Raw genomic sequence first — 22,743 nt, forward strand, 5'->3', positions numbered from 1 at the left:
AAGACAAAAGGACAGATCTACGATGGCTGTTCTGTCTCTATCCTCTTCTGCTGCCCTCACAAGACTAAAGCAAAAACAATACGAAATCGCATTCATGTATTACTCGAAGTTCAGAACTGACATAGAAACCGCCCGTGTGCTCTACTGGTAGAATCCACCACATGTCAACAGCAAAGCTATTCATTCTCTCATTCTCCAGAAACAATCCTGCATCTAAGCCATGTTCCTGATGTTTCGAAGATCGACCTTAGTACATGTATGGGTGCCGAAGGGCTGCAAAGGTATAAATGAAATGCTTATGACTATGGAGAAGAGTAATCTTCTGAAGAATCAAGCTTACCAAACGAGAAAGCAAACATGCATGTAGGCAACGGCATTATGGAGATGAACATGTGCCAGCGCTGCTATGAGCCACCTAAGTGTCCCATGGGTATGCGAAAAAGGGAAATGACAGCAACATGTTGGTCTAAACGTAGAAAAGATACCAGATGACGGTGCAGCGTGTATCTCTTTCTGTACACAGCTCATTTCTCATCCGGTGTACGAAGCTAGGGTGCGACGGACAGTATAAAGTTATAGTTTTATACGCGCTCTCTCCTTTCCCTCATGACTTACCATTTCCACAGGTTATCCAAAAAGTATTGGATGATCAAGGAAATGAATGACCAAAAGTGACATCAAAAACTGGCATGAGTGCCGCACGGCTCGCCGTTCCAAAAAGACCTACGAATAGTACATTTGTCCTTTCTCCCACTCTTTTGCTCAGACTCTGTTAATGTGGAAGTTCTCGTAGCGATTTAGAGCAACAAATCTTAATGCTCAAGGATTGGACCCAGAATGGGAAGGTGGATAGAGCTGTTTCTCAGAACAGTTAGAATGCGGCGCGGATAGAGCCGCGGTCGATACTGCCACCGTGGACCCCAAACTAGCGGATTTATCTCTCACGCTCTATCATTCAGCCACAAGTGGACTCTTGAGCTACACTCGCTTGCTCTACATAGCACGAGAACTTGTCAGAATAAGAATGATATCACCCACTCAAGAACTTGTTCTGCGCCACCACTGAATCCACTGTTCCAGCGCACTGTCAAAAGACTAACCTTCATCACACCAACATCCTCTTCGACCGTTCTTTGCACCCACATGACAATATTTCACCCCTTTCCCCGTCTACCATACGAGCTGCGGATGCAAATATGGGAAGCGACAGTTGAGCCTCGCGTGGTAAATTTTGAGTTTATCTATCAGCGCAGGTGGATAACACCTCCCGAACGACCGACTTACATCAAATCTTCCACACCTGTACCCGCCGTGCTCCAGACCTGCCAAGAAGCACGAAATCGTGGGTTGTACCAGAAATGTTTCTCGGAGATTGCTATACCGGGGCACGGCGCGCAGTAGGTACCCATTATATACTCTGATATGCATCCTAGGGTAAAGCGCTACGCAAAAATGTAGGTGTGTATGGGCTAATCTTGACATGGATACCATCGACATCGGAGAGTCCATGTTCGAAAGTTTTAAGCCGGTCGCTCTGCTCATTCACCGACTGAAGTTCGCACGTGAAATGCAGTCGGAGTTCTTCTACCATTCGGAAGTTCGAGAGGTCCAGGATTTTGTCAATGTGAAGGAGATTTGGATCGTGCCTCTAGACGGCTTAAGTTCATGCGTCGGAGCCACGGAGGAACATTATTGGCCATGTGGGAAAGACAATGTTTTCTATATTGATCCTGATAACCTTGAACGAGTTTTCATAGGTAGTGATGGAGAAGATGAGATTGACACGCTCTATGGGCCAGTGGAATTGTATCAGTAGACATATGTGCAGCGTCTTTTACTTGTTCAATGCATGCTAGGAACGGGACGTCACCATAGAAATGTATATTGATTTTACTTCTCTATACCATCATGACGCGTCTCGACACGCTGCTTCCCTCCCCAAATAACCACCATGAAGCATTAGTAACCTCTCAGTAACAGTCACTCTTTCTGGACTTTTTCACAGCAGTGCGATCAACCCTCGGATCTAGCGCATTCATCAGGCCACTCTTGTGAGGATTCGTGGTCGACTTAGGCTCTTTCTTCATTGTCTTGGGTCCAACAATGGGGGCAGAGGGATCGGCTTTTGCTTCTAGAGACCGTAGTGTATCAGCCACCCTTCCGCTTGCTATCTGACATGACACCAATAGCTGCAAGCTACTTCAGTCTTTGGAATGAGAACTTACGGCTTCTTCGGCGTGACTGGCGAAGTAGCTCATCGTCTGAGTCGGGCGAATATCTTCCCAATTCTGACTGCGATGGATTCTCGTAGCGTGCATCGTATTGGGACATAGGCTCTGTAGTAGCGCGGTTTGGCGGGTGGTATTGCTGCGAGTCAACATCCCGCTCGAGCATGTTCAGGACACTGCTTTGATGTGTGGGTTTTGGTTGATGGTATGATGGGTCGGGTTGGCTGTAGCCGGGGCCACGAGCGGACACTTCGTCTGTGAGACGGGCTGTCGCTTCTTCAGGAGGGTCAAGCTTCTCAGCAGCCTCAAGACCGGACGCGCCACTGATCGAGCCGCGGAGATGGTGTATGTTGGGGTGGTCAGCGTACTTCATCGATTCCTCGTCAGGCCCAGCAACGAATATGGGATCGAGTTTATTTGCAGCCTCTAGTCCCGATGAACCGCCAATCGAGCCTCGATGCTCATGTGGAGGGTTTCGTCCATGTTGTTGTTCGTGTGGTGGGTGCCAGGCCTCGTCAAACCCCTGCGAGGGCTGCCATCCGAAGTCTTTCTCGGCTATACTTCATCAGCCCCGTCTCGGATAGCATATTGTAGGGGAAAACATCATGAAGTATTCGCGGTATACGTAGTTCAGGATGTTGAATCTCACCTGTACCGTCAGTCTGCGTCTTGGGAAGCGAAGAGCGAAGAAGAGCTGACATGTCAGCGAGAGCAACAAAGTGAAGGAATCGGTACGAGGAAAAGGGTATATTGATGTTAAAATGCGCAGTGTATCGCCTATCTACGTGTCTCGTAGCCCGTACCGCCAACATTCGATGTAGGATCAGCGCGATGGTCAACATCCGAGTCGAAGCGCGGGTCAAGCTTGTTGCCAACGTTGGTCGAGTGCGGTCCAGCATTTGTTGAGCCGGTCGCAGTTCCCCTGTGGTCCATGTCCGAGTCGTACCTAGGGTCGACCTTGTTGCCAATGTTTGAGTTGTGCGAGCCGTAGTTTGTGGCTGTGGTGTTGGTCGTGTTCATGCGTTCGCGGTGGGCATCAGTGTCGGCAGGAGTGACACCAGCGTCGGCAGGGTGGCCTCGGTAGCCTCGATCCCACTCGTCGACTCCCTTGTTGGCGATCTCCTGGTTCTTGGTTGCGCTCGCCTTATCGCCGCTCGCGTCATCGACTATGGCCATGGCATTGCCGCGGATGGCCTCGCCAGTTCCCTATGAATGTTAGTACGATTTGATGTCAAGATAGTCCCAAGGGATGGGTTGTGCAAACTTACGTGGACCATACCCACGCCCTTGCGGATAGAGTCGCCAAGAGTCATGTTGGAGGTATATGTATTAGATGTATGTGTAGGTGATAGCCAAAAGCTCGTATAGCTGTAGGGGTATGCGTAGAAGTTGGGGTATCAGGGTATAATGTGATTACAGTAATGAGCAGAAAGTTGGGAAAGGTCTGAACATAAGTGCTCGACACTGGCAGCCGCTGCCACACAACCTGCTTTTGCGATTGACATGATTTGCATTGTTTTCGCGAAGTTTGGGAAAGCGCATTGCGACATAGGCTCGAAGATGTGATGTCATGCTCCGCGTGCAGGATTCGCGGACGATGCCGGTAGGGCTGAGCTAGCCACATCGGGGCTTTTGCGTGTCGAGCATATTCCGATAGGATGCACTTTTACGATGATATGACATCGATGCTCACTTCCACATGTGCATGTAGATTAGATTGTCAGCACCTTCGATCAAATGATAGTACCGATAGCAGTGAGCTAACTATCACTATATTCTGTATACTACATCAATCTGCCCACGCTGTAAAACACTGTATCCAGGCACCTGGAGAATACAAATCTTCGAACCTCCGATCTAATCACACCATGTGATCTTACTATAACCAATCTGCATCGAAACAGCCATCGATCACTATCTATCACTACATACATGTGTTTCTGGAATACCCTTTACAACATATTTATCAAAATGTAACATCCGACGTCTCCAATCTGCAGTAGAAAATTGCATAGCATGGCGCATCAAGGTAACCAGATAATAAAAGGACCTGCAGCGAGAAAACTGAAAGGTGACGAGGAGTTTATGTTCTCTTGAGAAGGCAGTTGTAATTATCATCAACACCTATGTCTAAATTTGCGATTTGCATGTCATCAAAGTCGTGATCGCGACGTGTCCAAGCCGTAGCCGGGTCGCCGCCCTCCACTCACGCCCATTCGCCAACGCCTTTTCTCCATCAACCGAGTTCATCTCTGCTTCGGAATGTTGAGAAGCTTTTTAGGCCTTGCCAGCAGTGTAGAAGTCATCGAGGGCAACCTTGAGCCTCTGGCTCATGGTCTTCTCACCCTCGCGTACCCACACCCTCGGGTCGTAAAACTTCTTGTTAGGCTTGTCCTCGCCGTCTGGGTTACCAACTTGAGTGAGGAGGTAGTCCTTCTTGTTAAGGACGTAGTCGCGAACACCCGACAAGTAGGCCCATTGCATATCGGTGTCGAGGTTGACCTTGACGACACCGTATGAGATCGCCTGACGGAAGTCGTCGACAGAGCTGCCGCTGCCACCGTGGAATACGAGGAAGACGGGCTTGTCGTCCTTGCTCTTGACTTGCTCCTTGACGAACTGCTGGTGCTTCTGGAGCAATTCAGGGCGGAGCTTGACGTTACCGGGCTTGTAAACACCGTGGACGTTACCGAAGCCAGCGGCGATCGAGAAGTACTGGGAGACCTCGCTCAAGGTCTTGTAGATGTCAAAGATGTCTTCAGGCTGGGTGTCTGATTGTGGGTGTACGAAGTTAGTGTATGTCTCATAAGTAGTTCGTACAGGCACACTTACAGAGCGAGTTGTTGTCAACATCCTCGTTGTTGACACCATCCTCTTCACCGCCGGTGATTCCGATCTCCATCTCCAAGAATTGCTTCATGGGAGCAGCGCGCTGGAGGTACTTCTTGGTGGTCTCAATGTTCTCTTCCTTGCTCTCCTCTGAGAGATCAATCATGTGGGAGCTGAACAGCGGTACGCCATTTGCCTTGAAGAACTTCTCGTCCTCGTCGAGCATGCCGTCCAACCAGGGCAGAAGCTTCTTGGCGCAGTGGTCGGTGTGCTGCAGATTTGAAAATACGAAGTCAGTGTATGTCTCACATGCATTTCGTATAGGCACAACTCACGAGAACAACTGGGATACCGTATGCGGGCGCGATTGCGCGGATGTAGTGAGCACCGGCGATGGCTCCCTGGATGGAAGCGCTCTGGTCCTTGTTGTCGACGCCCTTTCCGGCGAAGTATGCGGCACCACCCTGGCTCATTTGCTAGGAAGACGGGTTAGCCTTGTGCGCGACCACGGTCCGATGGCAGCTCAACATACGAGGATGATGGGGGACTTGGCATCGCGGGCAGCCTCGAGGGATGCGACGACGGTGGAGGAGGAAGTCACGTTGATCGCGGGGATGGCGTATCCCTCGGATTGTGCGTGCTTGAAGAGGTTGTAGACCTGGAGTATGTCAACTGCTTGCTCGAGGCAAAGGCGAGAATCAATCCGCGTACATCGTCACCGTAGATGACACCAGTCCTGAGGTAATGGTTGTTAGCTTCAGCTCATGATCATGCGAGCGGGGTCCATGTAACCTACTTTCCCTTGAGAACCTCGGAAGCTTGAACCATGTTTGCGATTGTAGTTGGTGTTTGTTGGGGTATGGGTATGTGTTGGATTGTAGAATTCAGAAATTGGGATTGTGAAAAGGTGTAGGTGTAGTATGGAGAGAGAAGTTTGCGCCGTGTTGAGAGCTATCTAGTTAAAGTTCAAACATGGTAGTGGGGTTGGCGGACCACAAAAAACAACCCCGCTAATGACCGCAGCAGTGACGCAGCTGCTGGTTCCGCGCCAGCTTCCCTCACCAGGCCTACCCACGGCGCATGGTAAAAGCAATTCAACCCCCACGATTTTTTCCATTTGCGAGATATGATACGTTGACTGTTGAATTTTCTCATTCCTGCGTATCGCACAATGGCCTCACTCAATCATTTGGCTCGCATCCGTGGGAGGGCGCATTCCATCATGCTCGTTTGGTCTGAGACACGATGATGCTTCACGGCCGCGCTCTGAAGTCATGGCGGGGCCGCTTTCGCTCGGCAGCGCGGAAGTAAAGTGGACTGTCTTTTCACCTTAGCTCGGTGAAGCATCATTGCAATCCACAGGTGACATGTTGTCCGAGTCTCGCCGCAAAACGCTATCTCGCCTTACGCCTCGAATTACCGAGCCAGCCACTTCTTCCATGTTACTCAGCTCCGTCTAGAGCATGCAAGGTCCCACCAATGAAGTCACTCTGATGATGCGGGACAAGACATATGCGCCATATCGTGATCATAATTGAGGTGTTGTTGAATTTTTCCGATATGCGGAAATGCAAATGACATGGATGGCACAGGTATATCTTTACAGCGAGGCGGAGGAATCCTCGGAAGGTGAGGTTCTGGGCCTCTCCAGATGTCCGGAAGTTGGGGTCTACGATATGTTGCGGCCAGTTAACCAAGCCTCATGATTCCGATCCCTTCGCTCTGATCCGGATATTCCTCACGATAGGTTCCTCTACGCCGGGTAACCGTATCTCGGCCTTGAATGTGCCCAGCTGCTTGACACGCGATGTGTCGCCCTCCTCGTGCCCAGAGAGGAACTTGACGTCTGCCTCATTCAGTATCACGCGGGCCGCCTCGTCGTTGTGCGCCAGCGCTCCCTTTATAGTGGCCACGAGATCGGTGCTTGAGACAGAGCCGTAGATAGCATCTGCAGACGCCTTCTTGCCCATCGCCGCTGCAGTCAAAATGTCTGCTGCACCAGACGCACCCATGCGCCCGCTCGATGGGCTGTCTTGCTCGATTCGCTGGCGGTAAAAGTCGATCGTGGGTGGTACAAACGCATCGAGGAGCTCCATGGATCGCTCAGGCTATTCTCGTCAGTATTGGTGGTTACAACGACCAGACACGGGACATACGCTGAGCACATCGATTTCAATCGGCCGTACATAGTGTTTCGGCTGCTTCATGAAGTCGACCTCCTCTTCCTCCGCCTCCTCCAGGTTCAGTCGTACGCCATATGAGAAGTCGCGGCCCATGTCCACATCCTGCGCCTTGAGCTGCTTCATTTGGGTAGCGGGAACATAGTCGGCGACGCGTGCGGGGAACCATCGGTTACGCATGAGAGAAGGGTTGAGCGGGACATATGAGCCTTTGTAGTATTAGCCATGTCGAACTGGTGTTTGTTGTGACCACTTTGACAGCTTCAAGGGACTTGCAAAGGGCACATGTCAAACTTCTGCAGTAAATGCATCGTACCTGCGCGACCGAATCTTGGCACATCCTTTAGTAGCTTCACGACAATGTTGCGCTCTGCCTCTTTCGCCTTCTTTGAGATGTTGCGGGTCTGCTGCGACGCCGAAACCCCCAAATTTTGCCGCGTCACTCTCCGTATACACGACGTGCACTGCGGGAGCAGCGTCGAGGTCCTTAGTGAAGCCATTGGGCGTGTCGTGGTGAGGCGTGCTTAATTTCAGGAAAAGTGCAAGACGTCCATCAGATGTGGAGATCCTTGCGACGGAGGGCGGAAGGTGCCAATGGCCGGTGCTACTTGCCGTAGGCTCGGCATACTTTGCGCCCGCCTCACGAGCAAACGACAGATGACGGCCAGCGCGATATCCCAAGCTGGGCAGCAGTCAGACCATGGCTGATGCGGTAGTCAGCCATACTCTACGCCCTATCCATAGCATTTTCGCAGCACAACCTTAGCACGACCGAGCACAGCGTCCGCGACACCGTACACGACCCCAGATCCTCCATCCAATCCCGCGGTAGCGGGAGTGACAGGCGCCGCAAGATGCCTGAGAAGCCCCTCACAATTGCAACCTACGCCGCAGGAGCCTCCCTCGCCGCCATTACCCTGGTCTACGTCTTTGGCCCGACGTACTTTCTCGACGACGATGCAAATGCAGCTAGCAGTAAGAAGAAGGGCGTAGTGGGTCTCAGCAATGCGGCCAACGACTGCTTCATCAATTCTGTGCTGCAGGCGCTTGCCGGCCTGCCAGACCTGCGCATATATCTCATACGAGAAACGCACAGGCGCATGCTCGATGGACCAGAAGTTTATGATGTGGACCCTGAAAGGTTGAATGCCGAGACAGGGACCGCAAGGCCCGCAAAGCTACAGGGCCTGCAGAGAGGCATTCTGACCCATGGACTGAAGGACATCCTCGACAAGCTTAACGAGCGGCCCATATACAAGAAGACCATCTCTCCGCAACCTTTTATTCGGTCGCTCGAGCATGCATTCGGAACCCGGATCAGCCGGCAACAGCAGGATGCGCAGGAATTTCTCCAGATAGTCACTGAGCGCCTGTGCGACGAGTATCACGCTGGCGGAAAGGCCAGGCGACAGGCTACACGGTCAGGCATCACCATCACAACTGGGGACGGCGCATCAGAAAGGAGAGAGGTCGAGCAACAGTTCGGCGCGGCACCGCCTGAAGGTTCTGGTAGTGATGGTGTCGAGGAAGAGCTGGGAGAGGACGAAGCACCCGCAGATGAGGAAGGCTTTCCGTTCGAGGGCAAGATCGAATCGCAGATTGAGTGCGAGACATGTCACTTCAAGCCGAAGCCTACCGTGTCGACCTTTGTCACCCTGACCCTGAACGTACCGCAAGCCTCTTCCACCTCACTCAACGCCTGTCTTGACGGAATGCTCAAGGTTGAATACATCGACGATTTCAAGTGCGAGCGCTGTCGGCTAGAGCATGCGCTCAGGAGCAAAGATCATGAGCTTTCGCGAACCACTGACCCAGATGCACAATCGCTTTTACAATCAGACATCGCCAAGATCCAACAAGCGTTGGAGGAAGACCCTGAACAGCCGCCTGAAGGTGTCGAGCTTCCGGATACCAGCCAGGCACCCAAGCGTCGCATATCGCGTCACATGTACATCTCGCAGTTTCCCAAGGTTCTTGCGATACATCTGTCGCGATCAACATTCGCCATCGGTGCTGCCTCGACGAAGAATATGGCCAAGGTCGCCTTCCCTGAAGCTTTGCCTCTGGGTGGGCTATTAAGTCGCAAAAACTACCGTCTTCTTGGAATGGTCACACACAAGGGCAGTCACAACAGCGGTCACTATGAATCCTTCCGCCGTCAAGTGCAGCCTCTCCCATTCTCCACAAATGCGACGCTTGGTACTGAAGGCGCGTACAGTCGCCAAGCCAGTCCATACCCGTCCGCAGCACCGTCAGTAGCACCTTCAGCTATGCAAAGCCCGCGGATCTCAGCACTTAATCTCTCCAATACCGTGGACCGCGGCTCACCAGTCCCATCCACACCCACACTGAACTCTCCTTCGACACGGTCGCTATCTTCCCAAGATACTATACCTTCTTCATCAAGAGGACCAGCGCCGACTTCCGCGCCGCGGATGCATGACTCTGACCCACTGCAAACGATACCATCCTCTACCGAGACAGGAACTGGCAGCGATTCTTTATCACGCACTAGGAGTGTCAGGTCGCTAAAGGAGCGCGCATCAGAGAAAGCGTCATCGATAAAAGAGTCAAACCCTCTGCGACGAAAGTCGAAGAAGACAAGCAACAGGTGGTGGCGTATAAGCGACGATAAGATCAAGGAGAGCAAGACGTCCGAAGTCTTGAACATGCAGAAGGACGTATACTTGTTGTTCTATGAGCTGAACAAGGTTTGACCCCGGAATAGATGGCTATTGTACAGACAGTGGCGGGTATGCGACTCTGCATCTCGAAGTTACCAATGGTGACAGTGTAGTGGAAAAGCTTGTGGTAGATATCACTCGATTTGAAAGCGAGACACACGAATGAAAGATGTGTGACATGATGCAATTAAACTAGTTCAAGTGATCGACAACACCTTTACTCTTAATTTTTCTAGGACCACCTACGATACTCATGCGCCGCGAGTACTACGTTGCTGGAGTGGCTTTATCAGCAATGATCTCATTGGCCAACGATACACGTGGCGTTCTTCACCCAACGGTAACTACCAATCGTGACGGTGCCTAGCCTGCAATGCAACAACATCAATGCTACGCTCGTAGTCAAACCTCACCTCCCCCTCATTTGTGTTGTCTGGTCACCAAAAAGAGCAATCGCCGTGCAGACCTGTTAGTCGTCCGGTCCTCCGCACCGTCTAACACGTATCGCATTCCAACGGGCTGAAGGAAGTTGTCAAACACATAAGATACGAGTACGGTTGACTTGGTTCCGACGTTGTTTGCAGTACATTAGTCCGACCCAATCTATATCAATAGCTGGAGGGATATTAGCCATAGCGATAGGTTCCTACCCTGCACCCATTACTAGTACCTTTTCAAACCAATATCTACTCGCTTCAACACAGCTTTTGTCAAAACATCAGCAACATGCCAAGCCTCGAAGCAGATGAGACAGCTTTCCTCCGGGCCGTGGGAAAGCAGACCTTTACGAATCCACCTCGCGTCCTCATCATTGGGGCAGGAAGTCGTGGCACTGCCTACGCTGAAGCCGCGCTTTCTTCAACAAATTCTATCATCGCGGCTGTATGTGAGCCCAGTGACTACAAACGCGGTGAATTTGGTCGCAAATTCATATGGGGCAGTAGGAATGAAGCCACTGGCAACCAAGCATTCCGTAGTTGGAAGGACTGGAAGGAGTATGAGGTGAAGAGAAGAGAGCAAGAAAGAGCTGGTCACGACGTAGACAAAGGCGTCAATGCAGTGTTCGTCTGTGTACTCGATGAGTTGCATGAGGAGGTCATCTGTGGTATCGCTGACATGGGCGTACACATCTCGTGTGAGAAACCGATGAGTACGAGGTTGGACAGTTGCATGAGGATGTACAGAGCACTCAAGGCCCCCAACGGCGAAAGCAACGCCAAGGAAACGATCTTCGGCATCTGCCACGTCTTGCGCTATTCGCCGCATAACATGTTACTGAGACATCTGGTGCTTGAGAAGGACGTTATTGGGGATGTGCTGAGCATCGAACATGTCGAGCCGGTCGGCTGGTGGCATTTCTCACATAGCTATGTGAGGTATGATCAACCTGACCACTCCTTCTAGAGTTTAGTACTAATAGAAACAGGGGAAACTGGAGGAAAGAGTCAAAGACTGCACCGTCTTTGCTTACGAAGTCATGCCACGATATCGATTTCCTCATGTGGATGCTCTGCTCACCTGGCCCGAACGCGGATAATGCGACACCTCACCTTCCTTCATTAATCACCTCTACAGGGTCTCGCAACTTCTTCCGCAGGGAGCGCAAACCGAAGGCAGCTGGGTCAGCTACGAATTGTCTTTCCTGCGCGCACGAGTCTGGATGCGACTACAGTGCGAAGAAGATTTATCTCGAGAGGCATCTGAACAACGGGAACGCGGATTGGCCAGTCAAGATTGTGAACCCAGAGATCGAAGATATCTACAAGACTATGGGGAAAGAAGCAGCTGGAAAGCAGCTTCTCAAAGATCTGGCTGAAGACTACAGCGTCGACACTCCTACCAGCGAAGTAGAACAACGCCCATGGTTTGGGCGATGTGTCTGGGAGTCAGATAACGATGTTTGTGATGACCAGATGGTCACTATCACCTGGGATGACGATTCCATTGCAAAAGACGACGATGGCCTACCTTTACTATACGGTCGCGGCGCAAAGACAGCGCAATTCCACATGATCGCTTTTACTGAGAAGCAATGCGAACGGCGAGGTCGTATCTACGGTACCAAAGGCGAGATTGAGTACGATAGCACCAACATCAAGGTTCACGACTTCTCCACAGGGCAATCCAAAACCCATAGTCCCCATCTTGCAGGCGGTGGTCACGGCGGTGGTGACGAAGGACTTGCGCGACAATTCCTGATGGCGGTCAACGCTGTCGACGCTGGCGCCATGCCTGCGTCAGACGCTCAGCGACAGTACCTCGGATGCAACCTTGAGGAGGCGTTCCGCAGCCATGCCATGGTTTTTGCGGCCGAAGACGCTCGAACGAAGCGCCAAGTGGTCGACTGGAAGAAGTGGTGGGCCGAGTCGGTGGAGTCTCAATTACACCAGCGGTACGTGGCATGCGTAAGGGATGATGACAGTTCAGGCCAGCAAGGAGAACACGGAGGGTAGATTCTATCGGTCGCCGAAATTTGCGGCAATGTACAAGGGCGCCTAGATCAAAGCATGACATCGGATGAGGCTCTTGCGAAGCTTGTGAAACCGAGATGAAGGCTGCCAAACCTCGCGCCAATCCGCTGTCAGCGCTCGATGAAGCAATTCTAGCCCCAGGCACGTTTGACAGTTAATCTCCGATTTCAGGCAATTAACGGCCTTTTCGCAGCCGGTTTCGTCCCGTCTGGGCTATATTTGGTGACCATGCCTGCGACTAATATCTCCCCTTAGGGTAAACATGGGCGCTTAATAGACTATGAGGCTCAAGGAAGACGATGGGTAGGGCTGGGAATTTTCTCCACGAGAGCGTTTCCGGGTGCAACGTTTGGGAGTATGGGCGCTTGGATTGGCAGATGGATTTGGGGCCAGTCAGATTGCCCGGTTCGTGGTACATTGGACGAGAACGACACTCGCGCTGTCTTCGGGAGCGTCCGAACCTCAGTTTGCGCTTTTTCGTAGGCCGAGCTCAAGACGCCGCTGGGGGCTGTGCATGGAGTCGAGTCGCATAGCATGGCAGAGGACAGCGCAGCAGGTGGGCGAGGCCCAAGACCCGGAAGAAACTTGCTTGACAACAACGCGGTGAACGCGTCGACGTGTGAGCGGTCTAGGAAGCGTGTTATAGTCGTGAATACACTTCTCTCCGCCCATTGTGAGTCACTCGTTCGTGCATGGCGGGCATGCGGGAAGACGCATGTAGCTCCGCAGAAACGAAACGTTGGAGCGTCGTGGTCCAATCATCCCGCTTTCTTCCATCGATGACTCTTAACGGGCTGCAGATGCCCCACGCAACGCGGGACCCAGCACGGACTACACGGCAGGCGCTAAGCGGACAACACCATGGCCGTCCATTCGTCCCTTCGCGCTGCCAACGTCAAACTGCCGCCCCGGCGCCCATCGAGAAAAGTCCCTCAGTGTAGTACTACACACTAGAACTCTGCTATGCGGCGCCGAGGCTGCCGGTTTCATGTTATCCAACCGCCCCATGTGCAGGCGCCTCGCTGGCCCGCTTACCGCTTTCGTATACTTCTTCATAGCTGTAGCCATTGAGAGGCTGTATTTCCATGCCACCATACTACATCGAGTATGCAACGCCTCAAGAATAGCATAGCCAGAGTCGTTCGCTAGCCACGTACTCGCCCAAGCCAAGCACCAGCAGCGCTATGTTTCAGACGCCTTGTGAGGCTCGCATGTTGTAGAAGGATGCTCTGATACTGCCGCCAGACCGCCAGAACGTCTACCGGTCCAACTCCCCGGGTGCTGGCCCTTCGATGGATCGTGTTTCAGATGTTTTAGCGCGAAGTGGGCGTTGGTTCTCGTGTCTCTACGCGGGGAACAGGAAGGATAAGAAGTCTGTCTGTGCCGCAATCCACCAGTCCATCAGCTTCTTCAAGCACTTCATCTAGAGCACTGCCCGACGAGTCGATTGTGTCTCATTTCCTTTTCCTTCCCTAACTTCTGCGTTTTTGTCTTAGACACCTGGAGCTGGACTCTGCTACTAATCGCTATTCGATAATCTCTTCCTGTCTCTATCCTCAGTCTCCACAGCGTAAGTCACTGCTTTTATCCTCTAGCCGAATCATTGGTGCTGATACAACGTAGTCTGGTAGCTTCACATCATTCATCATGTATAGCCGTCAAACAACACCCCCGACTGCTCCTTTCAACTACATCCCGGGCAGTGTCGGCTCGGACGTCACATACTACTCTCAAGCCTCATCACCAGAACCTCAACTCGCTGGTCCTACCCCTCCACGGTCACCAGTTCGGCAATATGGACCTGTTCTCCTCCCCAAGGTCCGCATGCAAGATCAAGTTGCCGAGCCCACCAGTGGTCCCATTAGACATCGCAGGACGACGTCTACCTCATCCAGCATCGGCTATGCCTACAGCCCTTACTCACGGCCAGCCTCGATGGCTCGTCGTGATTCCAGTCCTTTCAACCACAACATCCACAATGCCCACAGCACAATGACATCTCCCGTGTCAACAGCTTCCTCATACGACTTCAACCTCTCTACTCTCAACTCTCCCATCACATTCGCACAACAGCCCGAGCTTGCACGTCGGTCTTCGTACGTCAGCTCGCACTCCCGCTCTACTTCAGCCAACCGAGCCCGCCATGCTCGCGCTGGCTCTGCTGGAAGTGTTGATGAGCAGGTTATCAGCCGATATGGCTTCCCCACCTACCGCAACATGCCCAGCTACGTCACTGCTTCAAGTGCGCCTCAGTCCAACCTGAGCCTCGTCACTTCCCTTCCATCGTCTTACTCTTCGGTTCAAGACATGCCCAGCTTTACCTCCACTTGCACTCAAGACTTTGTTGTCCCAGAGTTCGAGGCGGCGCCGGCTGTGCAGTACCCCTCTTTCACAGATGTCAGTTTTGACAGCTTTCAGCAAGTCCCTGCTACATCGTCTCTGGTCGAGTACCTCTCCTCTACCAACCCCTCCCCATCTCTGGTTCGCCGTGTCACTAGCGCACCACGCGGCATCAACAACCACTTCTGGTGGGACATCCGCAACCTCCGCAGCTGGGAAGATTTCAACATTACCACTATCAAGTCCATCCCCTCGGTCCTTCCTCTTCTTGAGGTCCCAGTCCCAGCCAACTACCTTCCCCAGCCTTGCCGCCAGAACCTGCAACCAGAGAACGAGTCAGCGCTCCAAGACATCTGCACAAACTACTACGCCAACAAGGTCAACGCTGCACTGAAGGTTGCTCAGGGAAACTCTCACATGGTCATGCGCGCCATCAAACCCGTCGCCGGTCAACGCCAACAACCAGAGTTCGTCTCCAACTACCCCTCCGACTATGAGAAGACTCTCTTCGGTGACAGCCGAGGTCGTGTCGTCGGTCTCGTCAAGTGCTACGACCAATGGAACACTGGCATGCGCAGCGAGTCACCTCCAAAGCAAGTTCTCTACCTCCAGGGCCTCGCTCACCTCCACCGCGTCATGCGCGAGCACGGCTGCCGCTACGGCTTCATCATGACCGAGATCGAACTTCTCTGCGTCCGCTGCGGTGGCCCATCCTCCTTCTCCACCCCCGACCCTACAACCGTCAACGCACAAACCGGTGTGCCCATTTATGGTTACTTGGAGACCTCTGCTCCTATTCGTCTCTCAACTTCCGGTTCGCACCCTGAGACTGGCGACATTCAATTGACCGCTGCCCTCGCTCTTTGGTACCTGCACATGCTCGCCAAGGAGAACCCCTTTGAGGGTATGGGCACCTGGCGCATGGACGTCGGTGGCCCTGCCGCTTTGACCAGGCAAAACTTCTTGGACAAAGACACTTGGATTCCTAAGCCGCAGCTTGGCGAGAAGAGGGAGGCGAAGAGGGTTAGGGGTTGGGTTTTCCCTGATGAGCCATTGAGTAAGAGGGAGTGTGGTAAGGGAAAGAGGGGAAAGTCTATTGGTTAATTGGTTGAGTTTGGTAATGGTTATGAGGAATGATGGTATGATGAGATGATGGATGATGGGATGGGATATGATAAAACAGCTGCTGGTCAGCATAAGCTCTCTTTTTGCATTGAGCGGCGTTTTCTTTCTATTGGGCTTTAGCAGCATTACCTGGCGTTTTCTTGATAACACAGCATTTACATGGCGCGATAGTTTTGGGTTAAATATCTCAGTAGTTCAGAAGCAATGGTACTTCTCACCATCAACGCTGTCCCTCATGCTCTGTATGATGCTTGCTTTTGAACTCAAAAACCGGATTGGAGGTCCTTGTCACACCATATGTGCCAACTCCTCCGCCTACTTCTCAACATATTAAGACCGCTCAAGCTCTCAATTCTTATACTCCTTCATCGCACATCTTACCTCGCTTTCTCAAAAATTACCCTTCACCATACCTTACGAAGACGTCTGTCTTCCTGCCTCTAAAAAGACAACACAAACATGCAATATCTGCAAGCTTGCGAGAACTCCAAAAGCAACCCGTACCAGCCGCATGATCATCTTCTCTACCTTCTGGCTCCCAAGAACAACCACGGGTACCGGTCGTGTATTTTGTGCCTCTCGAAGAAGTAGACGGATGCAGATACGTGCATGTGCTGTCTTTTATGAGGGTATAAAACACTGCTCAGCTTTTGAGGAACCTTCTCTTATTTATCACACTCTACTTCTAAAATGCTTAAAACGAACCCAAAAACGCGCTACGGACTTTTCTGCGGTCCAAAAAAGAAAAACTCCCACAACATGCTGTCTGCCTCGTCCCTCCAAAAAGAAAATGGTGTAGAGACTGTAGTATGGAGTGCTTGATGCGAACCGATACAGAAAACAGCATAGCCATGTTTGTAGGAGGGCAGACGACCACAAAGCGACAACAAATCACGCATGATATGGTCGCTTGCTTGATTGCCAACTTCAAAACTCGCTTGACCACTATCATGTTGGCGCTCGTTGTCTCGTCTGTGCGGGATTTGGTCTTCAAAACTGACACGCCACGCTGGGATGTGAATTTGTGCTTGGATCAAAGACTTGATAAATCTTCATGGGTATTAGGTCTCTGACCCTCGACACCGCATCCAACCTTCTATGTGGACAGTGCGGAGATGAGCATATATCTCCGAAATTCTACGACATACACAATCATGCACTTCCGTTCACAGCAAACCTTCACCGGGGCGATTTTCCGTCCCTCCATTCAAAGGGAAAAAGGGCCCAAGACACTGATGTTTGGCTGAAAAACTGCGTGAAAAATCGCAAATCAGATAGTTTTAGGTTTTCGTGTTACTTCATTAACCTTCTTGATTAAAGAGGCCGTAATGTTAGCGGAAGATATAAAACACACCTTCAATACTTGGTCTCTTCTCTATACCATCATCTGTATCAACCCCTCCAAAAAAATACAGGCTGTTCAACCCATGCTTCCTTCTGTCTTTTCGCTTTTCTCCAAAACGTACTGAATGCAGACATGAGATCAGCCCGTCTTTTCGACAGGATGGTCTTTCCACTTGTACAGCCGGAATGATAGCGCATTGGTATTGGATAAGTATACATAAGGTATATGCCTCACTGATCTTCAGTTCACTATCCAAGTTGTTTGGAATTGATCAAAAGCTGCAACAACTTGAACATGTCATGATATTTTGAGCCAATGTTCGCAACTCGGGCAGAGATGAATGTCGTTTTACCCAGGCCTTCTCTCAATCGACTACATCATTGTAGAACATATCAAGATGATGATATTGTTTGCGCATGCCTATCTCCAGTGAACATCTTTCGGTTGGACCTTGCTCAAAAAGAAGACAAGAAAACTCATGTCCTGGTTATGTGGTCGTATTTGGAGGCGGCGAGCTTCAAGCGTGTTTTTGATATAGTGATGCAGACACTCGGAAATACTTATGATGTACGTGCTGTCCAATCTCCTTGAACATGGTTTTGTCAGTCTCGATCGGTCCCTCGTGGCGATCCCTGAATTGTGGCGTGACAGACTTCGCAAACATGCTTGCTGCATAGGCCAGTACAAGCTTCCGGATAAAACTATGGAGGGTGTAAAGACATGGTAGGTCAGCGTCGTAGTACGGTTGCATTTGATCCAGCAGTAGCACTATTTGCCGAAAGGGTCGCGTCGCAGCCGTGGAAGCCGTGCGGAAGTCAGTGCGTCAAGTGGGTAGGGCCCAATATGAGAGCGATGACGCTCTGTTGCTTCGGTCTGAGTCCTTCCTATCGGCAACGATGGAAGTCGGTGGGAAGCGTCGGATGTTAAGTACCTATCCATAAGCCTGCAGGTACCGCTTCATGCCGGCTCAGAGGCCGCTACTCTCCGTCGAAGTAGATGCGCGTTGTGGAACATCGGTTCCTGGATGGCTGTTGATGTGTTTGGCGATGCAAGGCAGTGTGCTAGAAAACGCGACAGCCAAGGTGGCATGTGGTGATGAGTAAATAGATGCATCGTGGTGGTCAAAGGGCAGGGACAGTGCATTGACCGCCACGTGCGCTAACGATGCTGGGAGGGAAAGCCGCGATTCTGATCCACACAAAATTAACTACTGCCCCTCCATCATCACGTCCCGCACAAGCTGCACAAGCCCGACGAGGCGCAAAATCGAGGGAAAAAGCACGCGTGCCTTTATCCTGACACAGTCCCTCCCGCCAATTCTTACCCCATAACGCTGTTTGCGGGTGCAAAGACAGCAGTAATCTCGCCCGATCCCCCACTGCCACTTCTCACCGCACCCACCACCCTTGGCTTTCTCTAGCCCATCACCAATACTCGCCGCAGACCCTGTCACATACTCGCAACCATGGACGTTGCCGGCCTGCGGGATAGGATTCAGGCGACTCTTGACGCGAACGCCGCCATCAGACAGCAAGCTGAACTCGACCTCAAGCATGTGCGTGTTGAATGCTGGAAGAATGCCTACCAGACGGCAGACTGATAGAAATATAGGCCGAAGAAAAGCCAGGCTTCACCGACGGCCTGCTGAACATCCTCGAGCAGGAACAGAACAACGCCGTGCGCCTGTCGAGTAAGATGCGCCCACGACCACTCTACGCCCGTGGCCTTCATCACTAACGCGTGCCTACAGCCGTCGTCTACCTCAAAAACCGCATTTCCAAGGGCTGGTCGCCTGCCGAAGAATACAGCCAGGCCATCCCTATACCAGAGGAAGAAAAGGCTGCCTTCCGCAGTCGCCTCGTCCCCGTCCTCGTCGCCTCCCCGCCCCAAGTGCGCCTACAGCTTATTCCTACCCTCCAAAAGATTCTCGCATACGATTTCCCTGCCAAATGGCCAGACTTCCTCGACATCACTATACAACTACTGAACGCTGGAAACATCGAGTCAGTCTTCGCTGGTGTCCAGTGTCTGTTGGCGATATGCAAGATCTACAGATTCAAGTCGGGAGAGAACCGCGCAGATTTCGACAAGATAGTCGCCATGTCCTTCCCTCAGCTGCTGAATATCGGAAACTCACTGGCTGGTGAGACGAGTTTGGAGGCTGGCGAGATATTACGGACGGTGTTGAAAGTGTACAAGCATGCCATCTACGTAAGATTTTCACTGGCATAGCATATGACGAGTAGCTGACCAGACCATAGTTCGATCTCCCCGCATCCCTCCGCGACCAGCAAGTCATGGTTGGCTGGTGCACACTGTTCTTGACTGTCGTAGGCAAAGAACCCCCAGAGTCGTCTCTCCCCGAAGATCTCGACGAGCGGGAGGTAAATCATTGGTGGAAGGCGAAGAAGTGGTCATACGCAAACTTGAACAGGCTATTCGTTAGGTACATAGAAAGACTATGCATGACTCACTTGGGCGTGGCTAATCACCAACAGGTACGGCAACCCGTCTGCGCTCGGCAAGAACAACGAGATCGACTATACCGAAGTAGCCAAGACCTTCATCACCAACTTCGCGCCCGAGATCCTCAAGGTCTACCTCCAGCAGGTCGAGAAATGGGTTGGAAAGCAAGTCTGGTTGTCAAAGGCCAGCTTGTACTACACGCTCAACTTCCTCGACGAGTGCGTCAAGCCCAAGTCCATGTGGACCCTCCTCAAGCCGCACACCGACAACCTCATCGCCCATCTCATCTTCCCTGTCCTGTGCCAGTCGGATGAAGACATCGAACTCTTCGAGGAGGAGCCACAAGAGTACCTACACAGAAAGTTGAACTTCTACGAAGACGTGACCGCCCCCGACGTCGCCGCGACAAACTTCCTTGTCACGCTCACCAAGAGCCGCCGCAAGCAGACATTCACTGTGCTGAACTTTGTCAACGAGGTAGTCAACCGATATGAGGCCGCTCCCGACAACGAGAAGAACCCAAGAGAAAAGGAGGGCGCGTTGCGCATGATTGGTACGCTCTCTGGCGTTATACTAGGCAAGAAGAGCCCGATCGCAGACCAGGTCGAATACTTTTTCGTCCGCCATGTGTTCCCCGAATTCCGAAGCCCCCACGGTTTCCTTCGTGCTCGCGCATGCGATACCCTCGAGAAGTTCGAACAGCTTGATTTCAAGGACCCGAATAACCTCATCATCATCTACCGTAACATCCTGGAGTCCATGGCTGATCCAACGCTGCCGGTCCGTGTTGCTGCTGCCCTGTCACTGCAACCCCTCATCCGCCACGATGTTATTCGAACCAACATGAAAACGAACATTCCCCAGGTTATGCAGCAGCTACTGAAGCTCGCTAACGAAGTCGACGTTGATGCCCTTGCCAACGTTATGGAGGACTTTGTCGAAGTTTTTGCTCCGGAATTGACTCCCTTCGCCGTGGCGCTGAGCGAACAGCTGCGTGACACTTACCTGCGTATTGTGCGGGAATTGGTATCAAGAAACCAAGAGAAGGGCGACGAAAGCGAGTACGGTGACTTCCTTGATGAGAAGAGCATCACGGCTCTTGGTGTCCTACAGACCATTGGTACTCTTATCCTTACCCTGGAAAGTACACCTGATGTTCTCCTGCATCTAGAGACCATTCTCATGCCTGTTATCACCATTACCCTCGAGAACAAGCTTTACGGTATGCAAACCTGTAAATACAACCGCTTCAGCCCCATACTAACGTCTTCGCAGACCTATACAACGAGGTCTTTGAGATCATTGACAGCTGCACCTTTGCTGCCAAGAGCATATCCGGAACCATGTGGCAAGCATTTGAGCTGATACACAGGACATTCAAGGCCGGTGCTGAGCTATATCTTGAGGGTATGCGCCTTCTTTCTTGCCGGTCACCAATACGTCTGCTGACTATGTATAGATATGCTCCCTGCGCTTGAGAACTTTGTCAACTATGGTACACCCACCTTGATCCAAAACCGGTCTTACCTCGATGCAATTGTCGACATGGTCAGGACAATCTTCAAGGATGACAAGGTTGGTGGCGTTGATCGCATCTGCGGTTGCAAGCTAGCCGAGATCATCATGCTCAACATGCGTGGCCATGCCGATGACTACGTCCCTGAGTTTATCGGACTTACGATGCACGTGCTGATGAACGATGAACCCAAAGTAAAGTCTTTGAGGATACATCTCATGGAGGTTGTCATCAACTCCATCTATTACAACCCTGCTTTGGCGCTCCATGTGCTTGAGACAAACGGCTGGACCAACAAGTTCTTCAGTCTCTGGTTCTCGAGCATCGACAACTTCACCCGAGTTCACGACAAGAAGCTCTGTATCTCCGCCATCTGCTCCCTCCTCACACTACGAGCTCAGGACGTTCCTGTAAGCGTACAGCAAGGCTGGCCACGCTTGTTGCAGGGTGTCACCCGTCTATTCCAGACGCTCCCCGCAGCTCTGAAGAGTAAGTTTCCATTTATCCTGGTCCACTAGCGATAACTAACACCTAAATAGACCGCGAGGAAGCTAAGAAGGAAGACACATTCGATTACTCCGCCGAGTTCGAGGAAGAGGAAGACGAGGAGTGGGAACAGGAAGCTGACTGGAACAACGAGGCGGACGAGACTGAGGATGTCAAGGACGAGAGTGCCGCTTATCTCGACTTCTTGAATGAAGAGGTATGTACATACCGCCCGGTATTGGAGATGCAAGCTGACCAGAAATAGGCGCAAAAGTTCAGTTCCATCGATGATGACGATGATGATGAGCTAGAAGAGGAAAGTCTCCTCGAGACACCGCTTGACAAGGTCGAGCCATATGGCATGTTCAAGCACGCATTGCTACGTAAGTATAATCTAACGAACTGTGCCGCAATTTCATACTGACTGCATCAGGTCTCCAACAAGAGCAACCTGCGCTCTACGAAAATCTTACCAAGAACCTGAGTGCGGAGGAGCAACAAGTGGTCCAGGGTGCTGTCCACCAGGCCGATATCATCGCCCAAGTTCAAGCCGAGGCTCAAGCTGCTGCTGCCAATGGACACCCAGGATTGCCGCCACAGTAGAAGCATGATTTATGATTCGCGTCAACAATAAAATCTGCCCTAGAGGTATACACAAGGCCTCGCTGTTTCGAGAGCCCACGAGAAGCTCGGCGTATATCTTCAGGCTACAGTTTGACGAGGCCAAACTCGGAGATTGAAAGGCGAAGTAGGGCCTGGGCCTTCTAGTTGGCCTCTTTTTAGCGAGCATACTGGCGTTTTGACTCTTTTCAGGGAAGACGCTTTGGACCGGAGGTTTGTTCCGGCGGCTGCTAGTCAGACGGTGTAGTATGGCGTTCGTTTGGTGTGTTGGTATCATTGTTATGAAAAAGAGGAGGACGATATCCACGAGAGGCACCATTGCTTGGAATGAGATCATGTATGCGGAATGATGTTGTCGCCGGCCTAAAGGCCACAGTAGATAGTGCACCTAACATAGGAGCAAACTTTGCAAGACTACCACATTGACTTGTCGTGAGACCTTTACACCAATA

General features: G+C 51.7%; 8 protein-coding genes across 8 annotated transcripts; 4 read left to right on the forward strand and 4 right to left on the reverse strand.

Moving 5' to 3' along the window:
• Positions 1 to 2,041: 2,041 nt before the first annotated feature.
• CC77DRAFT_1017135 (hypothetical protein) lies at positions 2,042 to 2,784 on the reverse strand (the record flags this gene model as incomplete). The annotated part of the gene is made up of 1 exon (XM_018524342.1): positions 2,042 to 2,784. A coding segment is annotated over exon 1 (400 nt), but the record flags the coding sequence as incomplete, so codon positions are not given.
• On the reverse strand, positions 2,779 to 3,483 carry CC77DRAFT_545064 (hypothetical protein). Its single transcript, XM_018532110.1, has 2 exons — positions 2,928 to 3,483; positions 2,779 to 2,877 (listed from the first exon to the last, which is right to left on the reverse strand). Exon 1 carries the CDS (start codon positions 3,402 to 3,404, stop codon positions 3,006 to 3,008), a length of 399 nt encoding a protein of 132 aa, XP_018390220.1. The 5' UTR covers positions 3,405 to 3,483; the 3' UTR covers positions 2,779 to 2,877; positions 2,928 to 3,005.
• A 546-nt stretch (positions 3,484 to 4,029) lies between these two features.
• Positions 4,030 to 5,960, reverse strand: CC77DRAFT_1017137 (hypothetical protein). The gene is made up of 6 exons (XM_018524343.1): positions 5,854 to 5,960; positions 5,769 to 5,793; positions 5,590 to 5,715; positions 5,393 to 5,533; positions 5,061 to 5,328; positions 4,030 to 4,999 (listed from the first exon to the last, which is right to left on the reverse strand). Exons 1-6 carry the CDS (start codon positions 5,883 to 5,885, stop codon positions 4,506 to 4,508), a joined length of 1,086 nt encoding a protein of 361 aa, XP_018390221.1. The 5' UTR covers positions 5,886 to 5,960; the 3' UTR covers positions 4,030 to 4,505.
• Positions 5,961 to 6,398: 438 nt separating this feature from the next.
• On the reverse strand, positions 6,399 to 7,745 carry CC77DRAFT_1017140 (hypothetical protein). The gene is made up of 3 exons (XM_018524344.1): positions 7,554 to 7,745; positions 7,214 to 7,446; positions 6,399 to 7,165 (listed from the first exon to the last, which is right to left on the reverse strand). The coding sequence occupies exons 1-3, from the start codon at positions 7,735 to 7,737 to the stop codon at positions 6,758 to 6,760; spliced, it is 825 nt and encodes a 274-aa protein (XP_018390222.1). The 5' UTR covers positions 7,738 to 7,745; the 3' UTR covers positions 6,399 to 6,757.
• Positions 7,746 to 7,883: 138 nt separating this feature from the next.
• CC77DRAFT_1017141 (cysteine proteinase) lies at positions 7,884 to 10,111 on the forward strand. The gene has a single exon (XM_018524345.1). The coding sequence runs from the start codon at positions 8,092 to 8,094 to the stop codon at positions 9,952 to 9,954; it is 1,863 nt and encodes a 620-aa protein (XP_018390223.1). The 5' UTR covers positions 7,884 to 8,091; the 3' UTR covers positions 9,955 to 10,111.
• A 536-nt stretch (positions 10,112 to 10,647) lies between these two features.
• On the forward strand, positions 10,648 to 12,374 carry CC77DRAFT_1057990 (streptomycin biosynthesis protein StrI; the record flags this gene model as incomplete). Its single annotated transcript, XM_018528087.1, has 2 exons — positions 10,648 to 11,297; positions 11,348 to 12,374. 2 exons carry the CDS (start codon positions 10,648 to 10,650, stop codon positions 12,372 to 12,374), a joined length of 1,677 nt encoding a protein of 558 aa, XP_018390224.1.
• Positions 12,375 to 13,755: 1,381 nt separating this feature from the next.
• CC77DRAFT_545259 (hypothetical protein) lies at positions 13,756 to 16,088 on the forward strand. Its single transcript, XM_018532111.1, has 2 exons — positions 13,756 to 13,962; positions 14,016 to 16,088. The coding sequence occupies exon 2, from the start codon at positions 14,040 to 14,042 to the stop codon at positions 15,834 to 15,836; it is 1,797 nt and encodes a 598-aa protein (XP_018390225.1). The 5' UTR covers positions 13,756 to 13,962; positions 14,016 to 14,039; the 3' UTR covers positions 15,837 to 16,088.
• A 2,288-nt stretch (positions 16,089 to 18,376) lies between these two features.
• Positions 18,377 to 22,683, forward strand: CC77DRAFT_1017146 (ARM repeat-containing protein; the record flags this gene model as incomplete). Its single annotated transcript, XM_018524346.1, has 10 exons — positions 18,377 to 18,757; positions 18,814 to 18,892; positions 18,953 to 19,413; positions 19,464 to 19,648; positions 19,701 to 20,890; positions 20,944 to 21,075; positions 21,128 to 21,673; positions 21,724 to 21,887; positions 21,936 to 22,053; positions 22,104 to 22,683. Coding segments are annotated over exons 1-10 (3,129 nt in total), but the record flags the coding sequence as incomplete, so codon positions are not given.
• Positions 22,684 to 22,743: the final 60 nt, after the last annotated feature.

Source organism: Alternaria alternata, assembly GCF_001642055.1.
Source record: "Alternaria alternata strain SRC1lrK2f unplaced genomic scaffold CC77scaffold_3, whole genome shotgun sequence".
Taxonomy (NCBI): Eukaryota; Fungi; Ascomycota; class Dothideomycetes; order Pleosporales; family Pleosporaceae; genus Alternaria; species Alternaria alternata.

Bases quoted from the DNA above. Each gene is read 5' to 3' on its own strand.
- CC77DRAFT_545064 (XM_018532110.1), bottom strand. From the start codon at position 3,404: ATGGCCATAGTCGATGACGCGAGCGGCGATAAGGCGAGCGCAACCAAG.
- CC77DRAFT_1017137 (XM_018524343.1), bottom strand. From the start codon at position 5,885: ATGGTTCAAGCTTCCGAGGTTCTCAAGGGAAA. The intron at 5,329-5,392 runs GTGAGTTGTGCC...TCAAATCTGCAG, and splicing joins ACGGTATCCCAGTTGTTCTC to CACACCGACCACTGCGCCAA. The intron at 5,000-5,060 runs GTAAGTGTGCCT...ACCCACAATCAG, and splicing joins TGTTGACAACAACTCGCTCT to ACACCCAGCCTGAAGACATC.
- CC77DRAFT_1017140 (XM_018524344.1), bottom strand. From the start codon at position 7,737: ATGGCTTCACTAAGGACCTCGACGCTGCTCCCGCAGTGCACGTCGTGT. The intron at 7,447-7,553 runs GTACGATGCATT...AATACTACAAAG, and splicing joins GCCAAGATTCGGTCGCGCAG to GCTCATATGTCCCGCTCAAC. The intron at 7,166-7,213 runs GTATGTCCCGTG...TGACGAGAATAG, and splicing joins TTGAAATCGATGTGCTCAGC to CCTGAGCGATCCATGGAGCT.
- CC77DRAFT_1017141 (XM_018524345.1), top strand. From the start codon at position 8,092: ATGCCTGAGAAGCCCCTCACAATTGCAACCTACGCCGCAGGAGCCTCC.
- CC77DRAFT_545259 (XM_018532111.1), top strand. From the start codon at position 14,040: ATGTATAGCCGTCAAACAACACCCCCGACTGCTCCTTTCAACTACATC.